The following is a 25,723-nucleotide window of genomic DNA, read 5'->3' on the forward strand; positions in this document are numbered from 1 at the left end:
AAGGCACGACAAACTGGCGAGGAACGAACACACCCAGTGAGTTTATATAACCCCAGGTGACAATCAGCAAATCAGAAACAGGTGTGCATGGAAAGCACCAGAACAAGGTAGCCCGACAACTGGCCCAGCTATGAATTGGGCCGATACTGGCCTCCATCTTGGAGTGAGATTTCCTACTCCGAAACGACCAATAGGAGAGCAGCGCTCATGTAACACCAAAGTGAGGCTGTCGTCAGCGTCTTGGCTGCCAACCAATCACAGGCTAGGAGAGAGAAGCCAGTATCTGGCCCAATTCAGGGGCAGTTGTCGGGCTACAGAACAAGGGCATGGCCAGAGAGAGGGAAACACCCATCACCAAGAACCAGGAGAAAGACAAGAGAAGCAGAGACAGACAGACTCAATAAAACCCCAGCAAGAGAATAAAGAAATGACAACCAGTGAGATACGAAAAATAGCACAGATCAAAAGAAAGAAATAAAAACAGATAACCAAACAAAACTCAAACCCTGACAGACACCATGGGACAAAATTATAGACCTGCACAGGGCTGGGATGGGCTACAGGACAACAGGCAAGCAGCTTGGTGAGAAGACAACAACTGTTGGCATAATTACTAGAAAATGGAAGGAACACAAGATGACTGTCAATCTTCCTTGGTGTGGGGCTGCATGCAAGATTTCGCCTTGTGGGGTAAGGATGATTCTGAGAAAGCCCAGAACTACATGAGAGGACCTGGTCAATGACCTGACGAGAGCTGGAACCACAGTTGCAAAGACTACATTAGTAACACATTATGCCGTCATGGTTTAAAATCCTGCAGGGCAGCAAGGTCCCCCTGCTCGTGCCAGCACATGTCCAGGCCCTTATGAAGTTCACCAGTGACCATCTGGATGATCCATAGGAGGCATGGGAGAAGGTCATGTGGTCAGATGAGACCAAAATTGAGATTTTTAGTATCAACTCCACTCATCATGTTTGGGGGATGAGAACATCCCCAAGAACACCGTACCCAACCGTGAAGCATGGGGGCAGAAACATCATTTTTGGGGGTGCTTTTCTGCAAAGGGGACAGGACGACTGGACCATATTGAAAGGAGGATGGATTAGGGTCATGTATCATGAGATTCTGGCAAACAGCCTCCTTCCCTCAGTAAGTCGTGGCTGGGTCTTCCAGCATGACAATGACCCCAAACACACAGCCAGTGCAACTAAAGAGTGGCTCCATAAGAAGCATTTCGATGTCCTGGATTGGCCTGGCCAGTCTCCAAACCTGAACTCAATAAAAAATCTCTGGAGGGAGCTGAAACTCGAAACCTGAAAGATCTGGAGATGATCTATATGGAGGAGTGGACCAAAACCCTGCTGCAGTGTGAGAAAACTTGATCAAGAACTACAGGAAACGTCTGACCTCTGTAATTGCAAACAAATTCTGTACCAAATATTAAGATCTGTGTTTCTATTGTATCAAATGCTTATTTCATGCAATAAAATGCAAATTAATCATTTTAAAATCATACAATGTGATTTTCTGTTTTTTTTTTTTTTTTTTTTTTTTTTAGATTCTGTCTCTCACAGTTGAAGTGTACCTACGATAAAAAAAAATACAGACCTCTCCATTCTTTGTAGGTGGGAAAACTTCCCAAATTGACAGTGGATAAAATATTTATTGCCTAACTGTATGTTAGCATGCTAACAACAAATAATTTAATTCCTGTTTATTTTCAGTTCCTCTGAAAATTTTACACCAACCAAGCTGAGAATACTACTTTAAAGCTACCATGTCTTTACCATTTCTACCTGGTTATTCACCAAATAAACAGGTAAGAACTCTAAATCTGACATGATTCACACAGGCTAAACTAGCTTAGCATAGCTGTTACATTAGCACTGCTCATAACTTACATTTTTTTTTAAATTTCAGTAATATGCAATAGAATGTACCACCTGTGCATACAATTTGCATTTTATTGATCTCTGTCATTCTCTGAAGAGTAATGTTTATAATGATATTTGTTCTTAATATCTGAAATGTCCACATTTTGTATAATTTACAGAAAAATTCCACATTTTAGAGATTGAAACCACAAATTATTTTTGATATTTTACCAATTAAATACCATAATGCATCATTGATTATCAGAATAATTTTACTAAATTTTCTCAGCTATTTAACAACTTGAAACCAGAAATCAATCGGGGTTTTGCTGTTTTTCGGAATTTCTTGTCAGTGTTAATAGTCTGTCAGTGTTCTTCTCAGGTCTCTGAAATTCACAACAAACAGTTTTTGTAGGAAGTCAAGCAGTTGTCCTGCTTTCTGTCTCCTGCCACAGCTGGGAAAGGAGAAGTTCCACAGGTCCCAAATTTTTAACTACTTCAGCGGCGTCCCTGTGCTGTGGCTCGACAAACCAGGCATCGGTGGAGAGTTACTAAACGGTCAGAAAAAGAAGCCCAAGTGTTTCGTCTTCCCTAAAGGACACGGAAGTGTCCTACCATCATGGGTGGCTTTTGATAAGCAGGTGACCCTCCGTGTCAGTTGTCAAACTACTCAAACCTGAAACGTAACCTATAGCTCACATGTTCCGAGTTACATTTGAATATCGTGCAGTCTGTGTACTGATTATGTTACTGATTTATTTTTTTCAATATAATAATTTGTCTTATTACCAGAATTACTCACTGAACTACTTTTCATGAAAGTTGGTGTACGTTTGCTGAGCTTGGTTTGTGTAACCAACAGAGCTTGTTCTTGTGTCATTTGTACAGCATATAAACTTTTGGATATTTGCTCATTTTATTTGGCTTCTGGCAGAAATCAAACAGAAATCCTACTAAATTTTGGAGTCTGGACTCCAACTCCCCCTACCAAAAAGAAGTTTATCCAGGTTTACTAGCAGTATACATCTTATACACTAGAAATAAGTAACTTTGCTTTCAGTTTACTTGCATACTTTTCTAATATATATTTAATAGATTACATTTAAAGTGTACTTTGTTTATACTGAAAATTATACCAAAAACAAATCTCTGTACTTGGCGTATACTGACAAATATACAGAGTAATCCAGGTTTACTTGGTGTATACTAACAAATATACAGAATCATCTCCATGTACTTGGGTTATACTGACAAATATACAGAATGATCAAAGTATACCTGGCATATACTGATAAATATACAGAATAATCCCAGTTTACTTGTAGGTATAAGAAGCAAGTGTTTTTGAGGTAAAGCTGCAGACTTGGTGGAGGAGTGAGGGAAGTGAGCTTGTGACCAGATCACTGGATGATCATTGGATAATCGTTGGATCATATCCCGATTACACTGGAACATCATTAAACTCCAATGGGTATGGTGTACTTTCACAAACTAAAAAGTGGACCACAAGTATATAACCATAATATTATCAGTAAGATCACTTGCACTGTAAAAACAAAACAAAACAAAACTAGTTGTGTTCTCAATCTTTACTACTCTTGCAGTTAAAGTGTACTGACATATACTTTTATAAACTTAAAAAGTGAGCTGAAAGTACTGAAATAGTACACTTACTAGTACTGTACTATAAATTGAATTTAGGAAGTAAATGGAGTTTACCTAATTTTATTTAATAAAATAATCTTTAAGTATGCTTTTCTGATAAAGGTTTTATAAACAAAAGGAAACTGTACACATGGAGGATTTAATCAAAAAGAAATATGAAAAACAATGTAATATAACAACAAACAGCCTGTTGTGTGGGCCGCCAGAAGAGGAGGTACTGCTGGCCCACCACCAGAGGGCGCCCTGCCTGAAGTGCGGGCTTCAGGCACGAGAGGGCGCTGCCGCCACGGACACAGCCGGGGGTGACAGCTGTCACTCATTATCTCTTGACAGCTGTCACCCATCTACTCTACAGCATCTCACTCCATAAAGACCAGACGTCATCTCCACCTCGTTGCCGAGATATCGTACTTCTATGGAGGTAACTGTCTCTGCCTGTATTATTTGATTCTAAGAGCTATTGTTTTGCAGCTGTCAACCAGAGGACCGGCGTGGGTCGCGACTGTTTCGTCCTACGTCCGTCAGATAAGTGGTTAAACAGACGCTGCACGAGTGTGTGTTAGAGGTGGAGGTGGCATTCCCACCGTTGTTGTTACGGGGTGTACACACACCCACACCTGTCTTTGTTCTTCGCCAGCAGTACCAGATCCGACAGTCGGGGACGGTGATCACCTGGGAATTCGGGACTTGGTGGCTCCAGTATTCACCAGGTTCGGTGGCGGCGGAAATTGTGTGGTTCCGGCTCTTCTCAGGACAGACGTCTTCTATCCTCGAGCCTGCCCACACATCACCTTTGTGGATTGACTGTTATCAGATTCTGAGATTGTCTGTGTATTCGTTGTGCACCTTCACAACATTAAATTGTTACTTTTTGGCTCATCTATTGACCGTTCATTTGCGCCCCCTGTTGTGGGTCTGTGTCACTACACTTTCACAACAGGATATCTCGGCCAGCGTCATGGATCCCGAGGGGCATCATCCATCTGTTGGACAGCCAATGGAAGAGCAGGGTGCACAGGCATCTGCAGGAGGCGTGCTCGGTGAGTTGCAGCAAATCCTCACCGCCTTTACCGCTCGGCTGGATTTGATGTCCGAGCAAAACGTCATCCTTAATCGCAGGATGGAGGCTCTCACCGCACAGGTGGAAGCGCGCGATCAGAGCGCTGCTGCGGCTCCTCCTCCTGCCGACCCGGTGCCGGGTATTAACATTCCACTGGTCGTTCAACAAACCCCCCCACATCCCCTGAAGCATACATAAGTCCCCCTGAGCCGTACGGGGGTTGTGTGGAGACGTGCGCGGACTTTCTGATGCAGTGTTCGCTCGTCTTTGCACAACGACCCGTGATGTACGCGTCTGACGCCAGCAAGGTGGCTTATGTTATTAATTTGCTTCGGGGTAAGGCACGCGCCTGGGCTACGGCGCTCTGGGAACAGAACTCACGGTTGTTATCAGCATACACTGGGTTTGTGGGGGAGTTCAGAACAGTGTTTGATCACCCTAACAGAGGAGAGACCGCTTCAACAATGCTGCTGTCAATGCGACAGGGGCGCCGGTGCGCAGCCGAATATGCAGTCGACTTCCGCATCGCGGCTGCGAGGTCCGGCTGGAATAACGTTGCGCTCCGCGCCGCCTTCATAAACGGACTGTCATCGGTCCTGAAGGAGCATCTGGTAGCTAAGGAGGAACCGCGGGATTTAGATGGGCTTATCGATCTCGTTATACGGTTAGACAATCGGTTGGAGGAACGCCGTCAGGAGCGAGGCGAAGGACGTGGCCGGATACGAGCCGTCCCTCTCCCTTCCGGGTTCGAAAAGGGGCCGCCCTCCCCACGCTCCACAGCCGCAGCACTCCGTGGGGCAACAGCTCCCCCTGCTGATGTTGTTAGGGAGACGCACAGGGCCAAAATGAGGAGGCTGGTCCGCGGGGAGTGTTTTCTCTGCAGCTCAAAGGAGCACATACAGAAAAACTGCCCCAAACGGCCACAACAACAACCGCCGTTACAGACTGGGCTAAGGGGGGGTCAAAACATTCACGTGGGACACACACAGATTGCCACACGACTCCCAGTTACAATCCTGAGCGGGCATTTAACCCTTCAAGCCCCAGCACTGGTGGACACGGGGTCAGAAGGGAATTTGCTAGACAGCAGATGGGCAAGGGAGGTAGGGCTCCCTCTGGTGGCGCTTCCTTCGCCATTGCAGGTGCGGGCACTAGATGGCACCCTCCTCCCTTTAATCACACACAAGACACAACCAGTAACTCTGGTGGTGTCTGGAAACCATTGGGAGGAGATTGAGTTTTTTGTAACTCCTTCTACCTCCCGCGTGATTTTGGGTTTCCCATGGATGTTGAAGCACAATCCCCGGATTGATTGGCCATCTGGGGTGGTGGTTCAGTGGAGCAAAACCTGCCATCGGGTGTGTTTAGGATCCTCGGTTCCTCCCGGTTTACATGCTAAGGAGGAGGTCAAAGTCCCTCCCAATCTGACGGCAGTGCCGGTTGAGTACCACGATCTTGCTGACGTCTTCAGCAAGGATCTGGCACTCACCCTTCCCCCGCACCGTCCGTACGATTGTGCCATTGATTTGGTTCCAGGCGCTGAGTTCCTGTCCAGCAGGCTGTACAACCTCTCACGACCTGAGCGCGAATCAATGGAGACCTACATCCGAGACTCATTAGCTGCCGGGCTGATCCGGAACTCCACCTCCCCGACTGGGGCAGGTTTCTTTTTTGTGGGCAAGAAAGATGGCGGACTCCGTCCATGCATTGATTACAGGGGGCTGAATGAGATTACGGTTCGCAACCGATACCCGTTGCCATTGTTGGATTCCGTGTTCACCCCCCTGCATGGAGCCAAAATCTTTACTAAGCTGGATCTTAGAAATGCGTATCACCTGGTTTGGATCCGGAAGGGAGACGAATGGAAGACGGCATTTAACACCCCGTTAGGTCACTTTGAGTACCTGGTCATGCCGTTCGGCCTCACCAACGCCCCCGCGACGTTCCAAGCCTTGGTTAACGACGTCTTGCGGGACTTCCTGCACCAATTCGTCTTCGTAAATCTGGACGATATTCTCATCTTTTCTCCGGATCCTGAGACCCATGTCCAGCATGTACGTCAGGTCCTGCAGCGGTTGTTAGAGAACCGACTGTTTGTGAAGGGCGAGAAGTGCGAGTTTCACAGCACGTCTTTGTCCTTCCTGGGGTTTATCATCTCCTCTAACTCCGTCACCCCTGATCCGGCCAAGGTTGCGGCGGTGAGAGATTGGCCTCAACCAACAAGCCGTAGGAAGCTGCAACAGTTCCTCGGCTTCGCTAATTTCTATAGGAGGTTCATTAAGGGCTACAGTCAGGTAGTTAGCCCCCTGACAGCCCTGACCTCTCCAAAAGTCCCCTTCACCTGGTCGGATCTGTGCGAAGCAGCATTCAAGGAGTTGAAACGACGGTTCTCTACTGCACCAGTTTTGGTGCAGCCCGACCCTAGCCGCCAGTTCGTGGTTGAAGTGGACGCCTCTGACTCAGGGATAGGAGCCGTGCTATCCCAGAGCGGAGAGACTGATAAGTTTCTTCACCCGTGTGCCTACTTTTCACGCAGGTTGATCCCGGCTGAACGGAACTATGACGTCGGCAATCGAGAACTCCTTGCGGTGAAAGAGGCTCTTGAGGAGTGGAGACACCTGTTGGAGGGAGCGTCTGTGCCGTTCACGGTTTTCACTGACCATCGGAACCTGGAGTATATCAGGACCGCCAAGCGGCTGAACCCCAGGCAAGCCCGCTGGTCACTGTTCTTCGGGCGTTTTGACTTCCGGATCACCTATCGCCCCGGGACCAAGAACCAGAGGTCGGATGCCTTGTCCCGGGTACACGAAGAGGAGGTCAAAACTGCACTGTCGGATCCACCGGAGCCCATCCTGCCTGAGTCCACTATCATGGCCACCCTCACCTGGGACGTGGAGAAGATCATCCGGGAGGCCCTGGCACGGAGCCCGGACCCCGGAACTGGTCCGAAGAACCGTTTGTACGTCCCACCAGAGGCCAGAGCTGCAGTCTTGGACTTCTGTCACGGTTCCAAGCTCTCCTGTCATCCAGGGGTGCGAAGGACCGTGGCAGTTGTCCGGCAGCGCTTCTGGTGGGTGTCTATGGAGGCCGACGTCCGGGAGTACATCCAGGCCTGCACCACCTGTGCCAGGGGCAAGGCAGACCATAAAAGGTCCCAAGGACTTCTCCAGCCGCTACCTGTGCCTCATTGCCCCTGGTCCCACATCGGCCTGGATTTCGTCACGGGCCTCCCGCCATCCCAGGGCAACACCACCATCTTCACGATAGTGGACCGATTCTCCAAGGCGGCCCACTTCGTGGCCCTCCCGAAGCTCCCAACAGCCCAGGAGACAGCAGACCTCCTGGTCCACCACGTCGTCCGTCTGCATGGGATACCCACCGACATCATCTCTGATCGTGGTCCCCAGTTTTCCTCACACGTCTGGAGGAGCTTCTGCCGGGAACTGGGGGCTACTGTGAGCCTCTCGTCCGGGTATCACCCGCAGACCAACGGACAGGCAGAACGGGCCAATCAGGAATTGGAGCAAGCCCTGCGCTGTGTGACGTCCGCACACCCGACGGCCTGGAGTAAACATCTGGCCTGGATCGAGTATGCGCATAACAGCCAGGTGTCCTCTGCCACCGGCCTCTCCCCATTTGAGGTGTGTTTGGGGTATCAGCCCCCGTTGTTTCCCGTGGTGGAGGGAGAGGTCGGTGTGCCCTTGGTCCAGGCCCACCTGCGGAAGTGCCGTCGGGTGTGACGCTCCGCCCGTTCTGCCTTGTTGAAGGCCCGGACGAGGGCGAAGACCCATGCTGACCGCCGGCGATCCCCGGCCCCTGCTTACCAGCCCGGGCAGGAGGTGTGGCTATCCACGAAGGACATCCCCCTCCAGGTGGACTCCCCAAAACTCAAGGACAGATATATCGGACCATACAAGATCCTCAAAGTCCTCAGTCCTGCCGCAGTGAAGCTCCAACTCCCGGCTTCACTGCGGATCCACCCGGTCTTTCATGTTTCAAGGATCAAACCTCACCACACCTCACCCCTCTGTGCTCCCGGACCGGCGCCGCCTCCTGCTCGGATCATCGACGGGGAGCCGGCTTGGACGGTGCGCCGGCTCCTGGACGTCCGTCGGATGGGCCGGGGGTTCCAGTATTTGGTGGACTGGGAGGGGTATGGACCCGAAGAACGCTCCTGGGTGAAGAGGAGCTTCATCCTGGATCCGGCCCTCCTGGCCGACTTCTACCACCGTCACCCGAACAAGCCTGGTCGGGCGCCAGGAGGCGCCCGTTGAGGGGGGGGTCCTGTTGTGTGGGCCGCCAGAAGAGGAGGTACTGCTGGCCCACCACCAGAGGGCGCCCTGCCTGAAGTGCGGGCTTCAGGCACAAGAGGGCGCTGCCGCCACGGACACAGCCGGGGGTGACAGCTGTCACTCATTATCTCTTGACAGCTGTCACCCATCTACTCTACAGCATCTCACTCCATAAAGACCAGACGTCATCTCCACCTCGTTGCCGAGATATCGTACTTCTATGGCGGTAACTGTCTCTGCCTGTATTATTTGATTCTAAGAGCTATTGTTTTGCAGCTGTCAACCAGAGGACCGGCGTGGGTCGCGACTGTTTCGTTCTACGTCCATCAGATAAGTGGTTAAACAGACGCTGCACGAGTGTGTGTTAGAGGTGGAGGTGGCATTCCCACCGTTGTTGTTACGGGGTGTACACACACCCACACTTGACTGTCTTTGTTCTTCGCCAGCAGTACCAGATCCGACAGTCGGGGACGGTGATCACCTGGGAATTCGGGACTTGGCGGCTCCAGTATTCACCAGGTTCGGTGGCGGCGGAAATCGTGTGGTTCCGGCTCTTCTCAGGACAGACGTCTTCTATCCTCGAGCCTGCCCACACGTCACCTTTGTGGATTGACTGTTATCAGGTTCTGAGATTGTCTGTGTATTCGTTGTGCACCTTCACAACATTAAATTGTTACTTTTTGGCTCATCTATTGACCGTTCATTTGCGCCCCCTGTTGTGGGTCCGTGTCACTACACTTTCACAACACAGCCAATGTTTTTTAAATGTTGTATGAGTGCTACTACTACTACTACTACTACTACTAATAATAATAATAATAATAATAGGAAAAACAGTTATTATTTTATCACATATGTCATTTTTTAAGCATCTCTATCTTACTGATTGTCCAGTGATGAGGTAAATTCTGATCTTATGTAAATAACTCAAAGTCATAGTTTGATTGTTTTAATTTAAAATCTCCTTTTTTCCATGCAGGCTCTATGCTTTGATGCGTACTTTCAGGAGACAGTGACTCAGGCTCAGCAGGAGACTTACAGAATCAGGAAGTGTAAAATCTTCTTCTACCTGGAGGATGACACCATACAGGTGGTGGAAGCCAAGAACAAGAACAGCGGCATCCCTCAAGGTGAAACGAAAAGATGTTTTACCTCAGAGCCTACAGGGTCACTGGGAGTTGTTGTGAGAATTCATGCTTTTCAATTATTTCCATTGTTTTGCTACTGTAGTTCTATTTCTCAGTTTGACCTGTTGGGCATGGAGGACCCTCAGTGCAAAACACCACAGGAGCAACAAGCCAGATTTGTACTTAAATTAAAACCACAAGTATATTTTTTTAAAATACATGAATTAAGTAGAAAACATGTTGGAATTTCAGAAATCCTGTTGTTTGTTGACAAAATGGTGTTGGGTGTGTTCAATTTTATTAATGCATTTTGTTTAATATTATTGTTTTTCAAAGCATTCTCCACATTATTGGAAAACTGTACGTGTTGTTGTTCTGTGTGGCAGGAACGCTAATCCATCGTCGCCGTATCCCACTGCCGCCCCCAAATGACAACCAATTCTATAACGTTTATAATTTCAACATCAGCCAACAGATGGTGCTGTACTCACGAACTTTCACTTTGACCAACTGTGATGCTTTTACAAGAAACTTTCTGACAAAACTTGGGGTGCGTTTAAATGACCCCACAGCTGTACCCGATGACCCCTACAGCACCTTGAGGGCAGAGGTAGGCATCAACCACATCCAAGGTACATTTACAAACTGCAAAGAATTACATACAACACGTGAAATGTGCTGATGAAACTGAATCAGAAACTCAACCCAATCACTAAACCACCAAGAAACTGCAAGCTGTTTAGTCCATGAGCCAGGAGTCAATTTTGACCTAATCACTACCACTTAAGAAGACTAAATGACACTTACAATCCAGCCACAGTATAGCATGGCTTACACAAAATGTATGGTGGCCATCCCAGGGTGGTAGGTATAGCCAGGTAGGAATCAATGAAGAATTACACAGTGGTCAAAATTTTAAAATGCTGCAATCATATTGAAATGTATAGCACATTATTTGTCTGATCATAAAGATTCCAAAAAGGTATAGCTTGGACTATCTATACTCAACAAAAATATAAACGCAACACTTTTGGTTTTGCTCCCATTTTGTATGAGATGAACTCAAAGATCTAAAACTTTTTCCACATACACAATATCACCATTTCCCTCAAATATTGTTCACAAACCAGTCTAAATCTGTGATAGTGAGCACTTCTCCTTTGCTGAGATAATCCATCCCACCTCACAGGTGTGCCATACCAAGATGCTGATTAGACACCATGATTAGTGCACAGGTGTGCCTTAGACTGCCCACAATAAAAGGCCACTCTGAAAGGTGCAGTTTTGTTTTATTGGGGGGGGGGATACCAGTCAGTATCTGGTGTGACCACCATTTGCCTCATGCAGTGCAACACATCTCCTTCGCATCATCCGTTAAGAGAACACCTCTCCAACGTGCCAAACGCCAGCAAATGTGAGCATTTGCCCACTCAAGTCGGTTACGACGACGAACTGGAGTCAGGTCGAGACCCCGATGAGGACGACGAGCATGCAGATGAGCTTCCCTGAGACGGTTTCTGCCAGTTTGTGCAGAAATTCTTTGGTTATGCAAACCGATTGTTCCAGCAGCTGTCCGAGTGGCTGGTCTCAGACGATCTTGGATGTGAACATGCTGGATGTGGAGGTCCTGGGCTGGTGTGGTTACACGTGGTCTGCGGTTGTGAGGCTGGTTGGATGTACTGCCAAATTCTCTGAAACGACTTTGGAGACGGCTTATGGTAGAGACATGAACATTCAATACACGAGCAACAGCTCTGGTTGACATTCCTGCTGTCAGCATGCCAATTGCACGCTCCCTCAAATCTTGCGACATCTGTGGCATTGTGCTGTGTGATAAAACTGCACCTTTCAGAGTGGCCTTTTATTGTGGGCAGTCTAAGGCACACCTGTGCACTAATCATGGTGTCTAATCAACATCTTGGTATGGCACACCTGTGAGGTGGGATGGATTATCTCAACAAAGGAGAAGTGCTTACTATCACAGATTTAGACTGGTTTGTGAACAATATTTGAGAGAAATGGTGATATTGTGTATGTGGAAAAAGTTTTAGATCTTTGAGTTCATCTCATACAAAATGGGAGCAAAACCAAAAGTGTTGCGTTTATATTTTTGTTGAGTCTGAATGTTTGTGGGGTTAAAACAGAGAACATTTCAGTTTGTACAGGGGTCAAAAGTTAAAGTTGCTCCAATTTTGGTAAACAGTGATGAAAATTATTGGTTGAGCTATTGGATTAATAAATGGAATGGTTTTAACTGTGTTCAATGCTTAGTCTCCAAAGTAATGGTCAAACAAGGTCACTGTCCATTGGACTCTATGACATATGACACCCCATAACTTAAAAAGTAACCCTAACCGATGGTGCAAACTATTCCTTTTTAAAACCCTGTCAATTCAACCAATAATTTGCATCACTTTTTATCAAATTTGGAGCAACTTTGACTTTTGACCCCTGTATAAACTGAAACTGACCTTTATCACTATTTTTTGCTGTTTTTACCCCATAACTCCATACCATGCAGTTATACATAGTCCAACCTATACTTTTTGGAATCTTTATGATCAGACATATAATGTGGTATAATTTTCAATATGATTGGAGCATTTTTCATTTTGACCCCTGTGTAATTCTTCATTGACCCCTATCTGGCTACAGCTACCACCCTCGGATGGCCACCAAACGTTTTGTGTCAGTCATGGTACACTGAGGCTGGATTGTAACTGTTGCCTAGTCCTCTTAAGTGGTACCAAAACCTGCTTGGTCCATGGACTAATTTGAGATGGTAAGATGTTGAAACATAAATAAAATCTACTGTAAAAAAAATATCAGTCATAAGTTATCACGTGGCTATGTTCATAATAACCTGTATAGAAATAAATATCAATTTTGTTAACTTTGTGCTCATGATCAGACAATTCAGAAAGTGAGAGTTAGCGCAAGTTGGTCAACGCTCCTTGACCAAAGTGTTTTTACGCCATAAATAATTTAATAACCTTTGAAGAGTATCATGATGTTCATAAAACATCATTAAAAACATTGAGATGTTTATACAACGATGTGTGGGCAGGAGCATGTAGCTTCTTTGGGAAACATCGATTGTAATATTTAGTTTGAGTAAAAAAGACGTGACTCGTGCACAGCACTTTGGTGCTTTATAAGTAATTAGAATTGTTGTATAAGATGTATGTCGATTCTTCTCACAGTCCATTTTCTCTCAGATGGAGAAAAATATGAAGCCTCTCAGGCCGTACGAGAGACATGACACACTGAAACAGTTCCTGGACCACGATCACAGCGTCCTGCGCTTTTATTGCTTCTGGGATGACACGGACAGCGCGTCCGGTGACCTGCGAGAGCTGATACTCTACTACTTCCTGGCCGACGACACCATTGAGATCTGTGAAGTCTTCTCTCCGAACTCTGGGCGATATGCCGTTCCCAAATTCCTGCGGCGCTGCAAACTCCCAAAGGTGAGCTCTGCTCGGGAGGCATGGCTGAGATGTCTCTGTGCTTGAAACTCAAAAAAAAATTAAAAGAAAATAATGAGGATAACCTCTAAAATTTGATGAACCACATCAACACAAGAGTAAGTTTGTTTTTGTCTTATAATTAAATGTCTGCCACGTTCTGGACATGTCTGTGATTGTTGCAGGCATGATAGAAAGTAGGAGCAGGTGTGGATTTGAAGACAAACGTAGCTTGAAATGAACTTGGTTGTAGGTTTCTGTCATTCTCAAAGTCTCAAATGTCATGTTGCCACATATCAACACTTTACTGCAGTGATCCCCAAAATGTGGATCATGGACACTCCCTGGGCTGTGGAAGTCCTGCACTGCATGTGGGCCGTGAGCGGTCATCTGCTAATCTAAATGATAGAAATGGGCGGATCCTAATATCGATACCAATGCTGGTATTGATATTGAACGATCCTTGTGTAAAAAGATCAATACTCAAGCTTTTTTTCCTCTCCCGCACGCACTGACTGCTGCGCACACAGTCATCAAAGTCTACTCTGTCTGTAAGAGCTGCGCTGTGTCACACAACACAGAGCAGTGCACCCCCCCCCCCCCCCCCCCCCCGGTCTTTTGTTGTTGCGCCGTCACGTGGCTCAATGCCGCGAGCCAATTTTGTTGTGGTGTGTTAATTTTGTGGTATGTGTGGTTTGTCAGCCCTCTACCTCAGGAGATTTTGTTTTAAGTTGTGTTGAGTGATATTTTTTGAAACAAGAATGTTGATTGTGATAATAAAGTATTTTGTTGTCATGTACAATGTTTGGCGAAATTCTATCCTAGGTCTTTTGGATCCTTTGGATCTATGAAGCTTAAATATGAAAAAGTATCGGTATTGATATCGGCGATACTGGGCCTGTATTTACTTGGTATCGGATGGATACCAAAATTCCCGGTATCGCCCACCTCTACTAAACGACAGGTTGGTGTGCGTTGTGTCCCACAGCAGCTTGTACTCAAGGTTCTTGATATAAAAAAATATCTCCACCTGCTGGAGATACACATCTTTCATCCACATCTTGGTTTTGTTCTGACTTATCCCACATTTTGAATGGAACATTTTTGGTTCCTGGAAACCTGTTTTATATGGACATTATCATTATTATTATTATTATTATTATTATTATTATTATTATTATTATTATTATTATTATTATTCAGAAAATTCATTCTACTTTTATGTTTTCAAACCTTGAACATGTTTTGACTGATTATTTTAAAAATTCTATCAAAGCCAGTAGGTGAAATAATTTGTTCATGTTTGTAATCTTTGTGTATTTTTTGTGTTTTAACAGTACAAACTACAAGTTAAATAACTTGATGTATGGACTAAATCAGTGATCTTAAACCAGAATAAAACAACTTCTGTATCATGAATAAATTAGACGGCAGCTAATGTTTAGACGTAAGAGCAAGTGGAACAGTCTGGGAGTTTGCGATTGGTTGCTGGCATGCACGTGCACATGCTCGTTCATGTTCCTGCAGGCGGTACTCTAATAAGGTTCTATTAAACCATTTCTGCTTTTGTGTCTGTTCATTTTCTTGCAGCACTTGAGCACTGCAGCGAAGCAGCCCGGAGAGACCACGGAGCGCACGGTGCTCAACGTGCTCACCTCCAGGAGTCAGGGAAACTGCTACATTCTGGACAGCCTCAGAGTACGTGAAACATTTTCAGTTCATCAGCAGAAACTTTACAGTCTGATCACTAACAGCTGTTGCTTCCAGACAGGAGCCGTGCACGAGGAGTTTTACAGGGACTGTGACCTGAAGATAGGCGGCGAGGTCAACGTGTGCGGCAGGAGAGTGATCCTCTGTGACTGTGACCAATTCACCAAAAACTACTACCGCTCCAAATACGGAATAGGTATCTGACTGACAGGACTTCTCCATTCCAGGGGCTTTATATTTATCACGCCTGCATTACACAGATCTGACCACTAGGGGCAGTAAGAGGAACTAGAAAGGCTATGGCACTTTAAAGTTTGTCACCCCCTTGAGCTTTAATTGTCTGAATTTTTTTATATTATTTTTTAAATTATATGTATATATAAAAAACATAATTCAGGCTTCTTTATATTAAAATGTCTCAAATATTTGTCCTTTAAGCTCACAGTGAAAACTAATCTCTCCAACATGTATAATATGAACAAAGCAAAAAGGGGAAAACTAGGCAATAAGGTGAAAAACCCCAAAAGAAGACAGCAAGAAAAATAAGACTATAACCAAAACTAGCACGGAACTGACCATGACTAAAATCTGAATGTAAATACAATAAACGATTATAAAATGGCAACACAAACTATTGACTGAATAGAAAATAAATGATGAAAATAAAACAAAATCAGGAACTACAGAATACAGGTGAATGACCAATACAATACAATGAATGACCAAACAACAAATAAATGATAAACAAAGAGAAGAAACAAACACAACTAAATTAAGACTCAAATGACAAAAGTATAAGCATATGAAAAATAAAACAGTAGAATCCTCAGAGGAAGCCTGGACATGAGTGAGGGAAAAACCCAGACATGAACCCTGGGCCGGGCCAGAACCTGACATGGAAATGTTCATGTGTTTATCCTCTGACTTCTCTCAAAAAAGTGGCTGTAAAACTGATGATTTAATCCATATATTTGTAATAAATCTCCTCACTCGACTTTTTTTTTGTAATGTTTTACAGTCCTTAAATGCATCAATGGAAGTCTCCCCCCCCCCCCCCCCCATATATATATATATATATATATATATATATATATATATATATATATATATATATATATATATATATATATATATATATAAACTTTAACCGCTTTATCATAACATTGTAATATTCACTCAAGATCACAGTGGGATAAAACAAGATCTGTTTGGTGTTTGACAAAAAAAAACTCTGCTGGAGGTCCCAGTACTGGTCCCAGTATTTGTGGGGCACTGTCATGGAGGATGCTGTCAGACTCTCCCTGGTCCTCCCGGCTTGGGTCACTCCATGTTGCTGTGGTCCTGTATCATTCCTGACATATGTTCTTTCTCTCTCTCTTTCTCTCCCCCTCAGAGGACTTCACACCAGTACAGTATAAAATGGCCCCAGCCCCTGAACCTCCAAAGCCCGTCCCCCCTTACACCGGGTTCGGGTCTGAAGAGGATTCGTTATGTTCCTGCAAGAGCCTGCTGCCCAAACAGCCGAAGAAAGATTTCCGCAAACTTATGGAGAAAGACAGGTCCAATGAGTTGTGTATAGGCACGTGTGTGTGTGTGTGCGTGCACGACTGTGTACTTAAGTGTGCACGTGTCATTCCAGATGTGGTCTTCAGAGTAACGTGCTGCAATTCCGAGCCAAGATGGTGACCAGCGATCCAGCTGACAGAGTGTTCATCATCTCGTTTTTCCTCTGCGATGACTCCATCAGTGTGTTTGAACCCCCACAGAAGAACTCAGGTACACGCGTGTGGAGCAGAGCTGCACTGAAACTATTCCCACACACAAATCTGTATGACTCTCGGGGTAAACATTAGTTCATTTGCACTTTGTCTGTTTCAACAGACCATTAACACTTAAACCTCCTTTTTTCATGATGGAGACACTTATGGTTCATTCCATCATTCCAAGCTGATATTTGACAGTTTTTACATATTTCATCTAATTTTTCTTTCATTTATTTATTTTGCTTTGCTACCAATGAGATATCACACAATGGGGGAACTTGGCACTAAAGGTGAAGTGATTAGTCCATTAAAAGTACAGTCTCTTAAAAAAAAAAAAAACATTTATACCATTTGAAGGGGCGTTTAGTGGAGTGGAAGGTGGTTTTGATGACATCTAGTGGTAAATGTCCATATTGCAGCCCAGCCAGTAGCCTGTCAGAGGATGGCCGATGTTCAAATAGTCTGTACAGCGAAACCAATGAAGTCTGGAAACTTAACAAAATGGATGCGACAAACACTCAGACAAAAACAAAGAAACAAAGAAATGTTTTGTCTGCAGAAGTCCATCAGGACCAACAGGCATCATCAGGTGAAAATGTGTTTCCCACACAGGATTGCCAGGGCTCTGTAACAAAACCAGCCAAATAGCCAGTCAAAACCAGCCCCCCCACCCCCTCCCACCAAAAAACAACATAAAAACCAGAACTCAAAGAAAATGGAAAGAGTTGAAGGTATAATTTGCAATACAAAAATAGCCTATGTCTGCAGAAATCTGAGAACCTGGCACCACAGCTCCCCACACTATAATAAGGGAGTTAGAATTATGTTATTGACTTTGTGGATTGTTTGGACATGTTTTTTGGCCTATCACTTGCCAAGCATAATAAATTATGCAATAAGGGACTGCTCAATTTAACATGGTGCACATGTGACAAAATTATTCCAGAGGCAGCAGATGAGGAGGAAGTGTTTTGTAGCTGATAATGACTCACATTCATCGGTAAGATGAGAAGCCAGACTCCTTTTAAACTCAAATGTTCGTGAGTGAAAACTGTACTATTCAGTTAGTAATGATAATATTAGTCATAAGAGTCGTGTCAGTGATGTGACATCTGAGATCCATGCTCCGGTGCCATTACCCATCATGCTACATGCGTACCACCTCCTCTTCAAAATGTGCACTTGTGAGTTAGCCAGTAAAATCATTTATGAATAGCAATCAAGCCAATATGCCTGCTTCTCTGTGACCTTTGATGAATTAGCTCAAGTTAGCCACTCAAGAGATTTTGTTTGGTCCAATGACGCTTGGTCACGTAGTCATTTTGGCAACTGAGTGATGCTACCAGGCAAGCTACAATTACCCAGCTTGAGTGGAGGAAAATTCATTTACATTATTGTTTCTACAAGCTTTTCAGTAATGCTAGCTTACCTGTCCAGCAGGTTAAAAACTATCTTAGGGCCCATCTGACTCCCATTTGTCCTGATGGGCTTCTGCAGATAAATCTTTTCTTTGCTTCTTAATTTTACTTGGAGTTACAAACTTGTTGGTGTTACAGATGTCAATGGTTTCACTGTACAGGAAAATCCAACTGGAAGCACGCATATGTACATTGGTGGTGTGTCCATTCAGAGGGGTTACAGGCAATTGGATAGGCTGCAATACGATGTTGTACCACTAGATGTCATCAAAACGACCTTGAACGTCACTATCCAACGTCCATCATAAAAAGACTTTCTTTGGCACCACTATATTTTTGATCCACAGGATTTAAGTAAAAGAATCACAAGCTTATATTGCTAGTGAGATTAAAATTCAATATATGTGGAAACAATTCAGAATTTTGAGCCATGTGGGTTAAAATATAGCTGCAAGATGCCATAAGACGCTTTCTGTGGTGACATCATAGATGATGTAGGGGGTGGGTGGGCTTTCCAACCCTTCAATGAGAACCTGGCCAGCCTCAGCATCGTGGAGCCATAAAAACACGATAGTCTTTCCGGGGTGACTGAAAGTGACAAACTATGTAAAATTGAAGGAGAAAGAAAACCACAGACACAGCAAGTAAACATAGGTGACAAACCATCCCACTGGGAAGAACAATTAAAATTTGGACAAATTTCACACAAAAGCTTTGCTGGTTTTCTACTGTACAGGTAAGACAGTAATCACACAGGCCTGCTGTCTTAGTTATCATTATGAATGCTCGGTACAGCTACAACAGTTTTACTTGGTTTGCTAAAATAAGTCTGTGGGGAGACTATATTCTGACGTCATATGATGTGTGAACCATTGTTTTGATGTATTTTTGTGTTTTCTTGCTATGGTGGTATGTGGCATTTTTAAAACATTTTTTATGGTGAATCCAAAGGCAAATTTCTGCATTGTGAAGAATAATGTTTTTGTGTCATATTGTACGTTGTGGCACAAACATGCTATATTTAGCATGGAATCGGCTAAAAATAATTTTATTTTATTGGTGACAAAATTAGCTGTAATTTTGTGATTTACAATACAAATAAAGGCACTTTACAGTAACTAGATTTCACCACAAAGTATATTTAGTCAATTTTGTAGAAACTGGAGGAAGGCCATCCAGTATAAAACTTGTGCTAGATCCTCTTGTGGATCTGTACCAGAATCTGCTGTGGTGACCTCAAGCAACAAGGGTTTTTGCTTGAGTTTTCAAAATGTGTGTAAATATAAACATTGACCGTGTCGAAAGACTACCTGTGTGAGTGACATCAGTAGAATGCAGAGCTGTTTCTTCTGTCTCGTTCACTGGTCAGGAATCATTGGCGGGAGGTTCCTGGGTCGTGGGCGTGTGAGGAAGCCGGGACAGGAGCTGTTTAAAAGTCAGCCGTCTGAGTTCTTCACGGCCCAGGATCTGTACGTTGGAGCCGTCCTCAACCTCAACAACCAGCATTTCCAGCTCCTGGAGGCTGACGAGTTCACGCTGGCCTACATGGAGCAACACGCCGAGGAGGTGAGGACGATTTTTAGACCTGGAGTCTAAAAGCTTCACTGTCGTAATGTAGGAGTTACTTTGGCACTTAAATGAGTATGATATCGTCTGGTGTGGGTGATTTAAGGCTGTCTGTAACAGAGGTTTATATGTCTGTACAAAGTTCCCAAAAGCCAACGTGGGCACCATCCTGAGTAAACTTCGTTCCATCCCAGAGGAGAAAAAGAATGAGGTCAAGAGGTTTTTGACTCTCAGCGACCCCAACTGCTCCTGCTTCATCTCATATGAATCCTTCAGGTACTGTAACACCGCAAAAAACCCAGAAAGTAAGACTCAGGAGATTCAGTACGGACTCCTGGGAACTTCCAAACTAACACTCTCAAATTAATTAGTGGTCGGATTCTTACATGCAGGGGTCTGCTAACGAGTGCGGACTGCGGGCTGTCGGAGCACGAAGCTGTGGCGCTGGGTCGGTGTTTTTCTGAACCTGAGCAGCCTGAGGTGGACGTGGGTTTGATGCTGGCTGTGGCTCAGGACTTCCTCAGGAAGAGAGACTTTGATAAGTTCCCCGAAATGACCAGAGCCTTCAAACACCAAGACCAGCTCAGGTATAAACACACACGGGCATTATGACAGCAGGACGAGGGAAGCATGTGAACCGGGCCTGTGTGGCACGTAGCTGTGCTTGCTAAAGAACGCACAATGGGCTTATGTGTCAGTGTTGACACCATCAGTGAGCCTCAGATTTTCTTTAACACGCCTGTAATGCAGCTGGCGCAACAAGAACGGTCCTCCGGAGCGCTGGGTTCTGGAGGACGCTTTGTTTCACAGAAACATTTAGAGTCACACAGCTTCCTTTAAACCGTTTTCTGCCTCAGTCAGCAGGTGGATTATTTTTCAGTTTAAGTTTCTGTCCTTCAAAATCCTGGAATTAATGGATTAGCTTTTTCCCTCATGGATCAGTTTTCATAGCGAGACGACTTGCAGTGTTTGTGTTTATGTTGGGTTGTGCTTTGTGTTTCTTTGTGTGGTTTTTAATTTATCGAACATGGTCACCAGTGGGCGATTTAACGGCCCACATAGACGACTTTTGGGCCTCGTATCATGACCGTTTAAACTGCTGTAGTGTTTCTTTTTAAACACTTATGAAATACTTTCCTTTTGTTGTCACTATTAACTCACCTATAAATGACATATTATGGATACGAGATCAGAGTACCTCTTGGAACGGAGATGCTAATTGCTATGGCCGGTATGTAGGGCATTTTATACCTCATTTCCGGGGAAAATTAGGCGAGAATTCATACTTGTGCACACGTTCGACTGGCCGCTCGGTGAAAACACACTCAGCCGTAGGCCTTTCAGTTGAAGTCAGCTGGTTTTATATTGTCTGGCTTCTTTTATTGGCCAGCTGAAGGTCTAGAACTGACCAGAACGAGGAGATTAATTCACCAAATTGAAGTTGGAGTCATCAATAAAGTCAGTTTAATGGACAATGATTCATTTCAAGCCTTTGAAACATGACCATATTGTATTTATTTGTACTGAGTTCAGCAATATTTTCACTGAGTGAAAAACAACCACCAGGGGGCGCTGCCAGATGAACTATTTTGAGAATCGGATGGAATTTCAATTTATTTAATTTATATGGCACTAAATCGCAACAAAGTTGCCTCAAGGCGATTCACACAAGTAAAGGTTTAACCTTATGAACCCGTAGAGCAAGCACACAGGTGACAGTGGTAAGGAAAAACTCCCTCTGATGATTTGAGGAAGAAACCTCAAGCAGACCAGAGTCAAAGGGGTGACCCTCTGCTTGGGCCATGCTACCGATACACTTGACAATACGAATATACAGGAAATTTTGGGAGTCCATGCTGGTGCACTGGACAGGAGGCTTGCAGAAGAAAACACCCACACCCATCTCTGGATAGAGCCGCACCTCACACTGGGAGGAAAAAAAACTGAATCACGCATCAGAAAGACAACAAATACAGTATAATTTGTCAGCATTAAGCAACAAGAAAAACAGAAGAAATACTAAGGTGATGGCCGGCCACTCGCCCTAAGCTTCACTATAAGACCCAGACTTTAGATAAAGCTGAGGCCGCGGCACGCTCCGTTTACTAATAAAATGAATTTAAAAGGGTAAAAAGCATAGTAACATGCTATGCCAGTATGCTAGCCATATGAAAGGGAAAATAAGTGCGTCTTAAGTCTGGACTTGAAAGTCTCTACAGCATCTGATTGTTTTATTGACGCAGGGAGACGCGTTCCAAAGAACAGGGGCACGATAAGAGACAGCTCTATGACCCATGGACTTCTTATTCACCCTAGGGACACAAAGTAGTCCTGCACCCAGAGAATGCAGAACCCGGGCCGGTACGTAGGGTTTAATTAGGTCAGCTAAGTAGGGAGGTGCCAGTCTGTAAATAATTTTATAGGTTAGTAACAGAACCCTAAAATCTGATCTCACAGGGACAGGAAGCCAGTGAAGGGATGCCAGAATGGTTGTAATGTGGTCAAACTTTCTACTTCCTGTCAAAAGTCTGGCAGCAACATTTTGAACCAGTTAGAGAACCCTAATGCTCGACTTTGGTAAACCAGAAAATAGAACATTGCAGTAGTCCAATCTAGAAGAGACAAACGCATGAATGTGGTCATAAGGATGTGGTCACTGTGTTTACGATAGAATTTCATGGCAAACAACCATTGCCTGATGAAAATCTGACCTCTGACCCCAGTGATTTTAACATTTATCTGGATTATTGACTTTGGGCTGTCTATGCCAGGCCAGTCCCAGAATTTGCTTATGTGTGCCAGATTTGGTGTAAACCGGAGTGCAGTTCGAGAATTTGACCTTTGACCCTAATGATCTTGATTCTTTTTGTTGTCAAAATTAACCATTTAAGGGTCATTTTAGAGTTGACAAAAAGGGGTGCACATGGTAAAGGTGCCCTCTTATTCCATATTAGATAATAATAATAATAATAATGCAAAGAATTTTTATTTTCTTATATTCTGGATCTGTATCAGGAAAAGCCAAAATGAATGTGCAGATTAACTTGTTTGATTTGTCAGATGCTGCTTTGTAACTGTTCAACCCCCCCGACCCCCCCAATTTTTTTAAATTATTTTTTTAGGACGGGCCGACTCTCCTCCAAAGCCTGCAGGACCATCTGTAAGGCCTTTCAGCTTCCTCTGCCTGAGAATCTCCTCACACGTCTGCTCGACGGGTAAGAGCCAACCAATCAGTGTTGCTCCTGGTGGCAGGTCAGAGGTCATGCTGCATCTTTAGAAGAGTGGCATCTAGAATTTTTTATTTTCTTTTTGCATTGAAATGAGGTAAAAAAAAAAACAAAAAAAAAAAAAAACGAAGCGCCAGCAGCTTTCATGAACAAAGAGCTTTATGTAAATAAATTTGAACAGAAACGCTGCCACATAAATGATGGCTGTCCATAAATGTGACTATACCCACATGTAGATAGCACCACTGGATTCCTTCACCCTGAAAATGTGTATTTAGCCACCGGAATCCAGATAATTTGTCTTGTAAAAGCAGAAATAATGAAAAACAATTATTTTAATATAGGTTTTTTCCCCCCACAAATACAATATGGTCCTCATGACTGATTGGATGTTGCATGCATTTGTATAGTTTGTATATACAGTTTTACTCATCTCCACAAAATTATACAAGAAGCTGTACTAAGTCTGGAGTTTGTAACGTACAGACAGTGCCCACGTCTGTATATATATCAGTCAGTCGAAGGAGAAATCCAGTCATAAATTGCACACATTTAGGTTCCTGTATTGCATGTAAGTGTTTCTAATCTGGCGATTTGTCTGCCGTAGGTACACGGAGGTGGACGAGGTTGACTACAACGCCTTCCTTGGTGGCATTAACTGGGCAGAGAACCCTGCTCTTCCAGTCCTGGCTGATGATGCCTTAAAGGTGCGAGATCGACATCAGATGGTCACATGCAACAAAAACAGCAAAAAGATCTGTGGAAAAAGAACAGATGGGATATCTACCGGACACGCAGCTTTGAAGATCAAAAAGTGCAGTTCTGGGTTTCACCATCTTTACGCCGTCTAAACTCCAGGCACCCCATTAATGGGTAGAAAGGTGAAGCATGGGCCGTCCCTGGGTGGGACGAATGAAGCCCGAACATGCCCACATCTCAGAGTTACTGTACAAGCTAAAGCTAACAGGCTAACCTTGGTTTTGGTATCTTATTGGCTTTTCATTTATTTATTTATTTTGGTAGACTGGGCAGTGGTTTCCATGATGAATTGGTTGGGTGTGGGCGTTAAAAATTATGACCTGCTTATTGCCTCCGTAACAGTGGAGCTAACGTCATCAAGCTACTCATACCTGCTAACAGTGCCAAAATACTGATGCACAGACTTTCTGAGATGGTCCGTTAGTACAATTAACCATACAGCAAGCCGTATTATTGCAGATATTGTAACAAAATGTTGAGATAGGACAGACACGGTCAGCCGTCTTCAGTTAGCAGCCTCTTCTAGCGGCCTCTGTTAGTGCGGCACACTACATGTCACTCTGCCCCAATTATTCATAACTTTATGACTTGATATCTTAAACTAATTAATTTCACCCCCACACCCATGCAGTTGTCCTTAAGGGGAAAACTAGCTGTCCCTTCTTTGTATGAGGCTGTAACAGCCTTAGTGATTTTACAAGATAATTTTTAATTACAGCTAGTTTTGGAACCGTTCCCGGACAGGTTCCCATTGAGGGTGGTTAGCAAAATCTTCAATCTTTATGTTGTTATTTGTGACATTTCTTTGATTTTTGAAGTTTTTATTTTATTATTGTTATCAACATTTTTTATTTATTTTTTTTTTTTAGAACATATGCATATCTGACATTTTTGTTTCTGTCATCTCCAGTTTGAAGTGAACTTGAGGTCCAGTGGTTCTTCAGTGAAGAAAGTCAACTATTCGGTCATGTTGGAGGATGTGTTTGGAGGGGCCACAAACAGCACTGATCCAATAGCAGTTGCTGCAACATAATTGAGTTTAAGCAGCAACGGTTAAGTTCTACTATTGTGACTGGAAATGGATTTACTTTTCTGTCATAGTGGTGTACATGAGGAGTTTAGGCAGACGTGACTTAAAAATGTCAACTACTGTTTGTACCATATTTCCCAGACTATACATAGCACCAGACTGTTTGTCGTGTTCCGAAAAATGTGTTGTGAAGCAGAACAAATAGCTATATCACACACCAGTCTATAAATTGCATTTACGTATTTTAGAAACTTCGTGCTACAGCTTCATGCAACAAAATGTAATTAGGGTTAGGGTTAGGTAACATTTTAACACTTGTAAATATTTTTAAAACATTATAGTTAGTCTTATCTTAGCCTAGCTGTCCTCCTTGTTGCTGTTCTGGCTGTCCCACAAAGTGAAAATGAGTGGAATGCTAAGTAGTGTGTAGATTAGGTTATTCCATCTCTTTAATCAAGAGTGTATTTTGGTTTAAGAACATGATTTATTAATTTCACTTGTTCTGAGACCCAGTAGGCTCTTTTGATTCAGTTGTTTTTTCTTTGGAAGGTGATGGTCTAGTGGTTAAGCATTGGGCATGAGACCAGAGGATCCTCGGTTCAAACCCCAGCCTGACCGGAAAATCATTAAGGGCCCTTGGGCAAGGTCCTTAATCCTCCTGTTGCTCACGGTGTGTAGTGAGCACCTTGCAAGGCAGCACCCTAACATCAGTGTGTGAGTGTGTCTGTGTGAATTGGTGAATATGAGGCATCATTGCAAAGCGC

General features: G+C 44.2%; 1 protein-coding gene across 1 annotated transcript; it reads left to right on the forward strand.

Annotated features, from left to right (window-relative positions):
• The first annotated feature begins 1,711 nt into the window (after nt 1-1,711).
• efhc2 (EF-hand domain (C-terminal) containing 2) lies at nt 1,712-25,120 on the forward strand. Its single transcript, XM_034186707.1, has 15 exons — nt 1,712-1,820; nt 2,331-2,516; nt 9,872-10,022; nt 10,406-10,629; nt 13,238-13,489; nt 15,077-15,184; nt 15,254-15,392; nt 16,590-16,755; nt 16,836-16,972; nt 19,747-19,943; nt 20,086-20,219; nt 20,336-20,530; nt 23,066-23,158; nt 23,778-23,877; nt 24,840-25,120. Exons 1-15 carry the CDS (start codon nt 1,779-1,781, stop codon nt 24,960-24,962), a joined length of 2,247 nt encoding a protein of 748 aa, XP_034042598.1. The 5' UTR covers nt 1,712-1,778; the 3' UTR covers nt 24,963-25,120.
• The last annotated feature ends 603 nt before the right edge of the window (nt 25,121-25,723 follow it).

The sequence above is a fragment of the Thalassophryne amazonica genome, chromosome 14 (assembly GCF_902500255.1).
Source record: "Thalassophryne amazonica chromosome 14, fThaAma1.1, whole genome shotgun sequence".
In the NCBI taxonomy this organism is placed as follows: Eukaryota; Metazoa; Chordata; class Actinopteri; order Batrachoidiformes; family Batrachoididae; genus Thalassophryne; species Thalassophryne amazonica.

What these genes read in the sequence shown, in the direction of transcription:
- efhc2 (XM_034186707.1), top strand. Translation starts at nt 1,779, where the DNA reads ATGTCTTTACCATTTCTACCTGGTTATTCACCAAATAAACAG. An exon ending in GAACAGCGGCATCCCTCAAG is followed by an intron (nt 10,023 to 10,405) that starts GTGAAACGAAAA and finishes TCTGTGTGGCAG; the next exon opens with GAACGCTAATCCATCGTCGC. An exon ending in CTCACACGTCTGCTCGACGG is followed by an intron (nt 23,159 to 23,777) that starts GTAAGAGCCAAC and finishes TGTCTGCCGTAG; the next exon opens with GTACACGGAGGTGGACGAGG.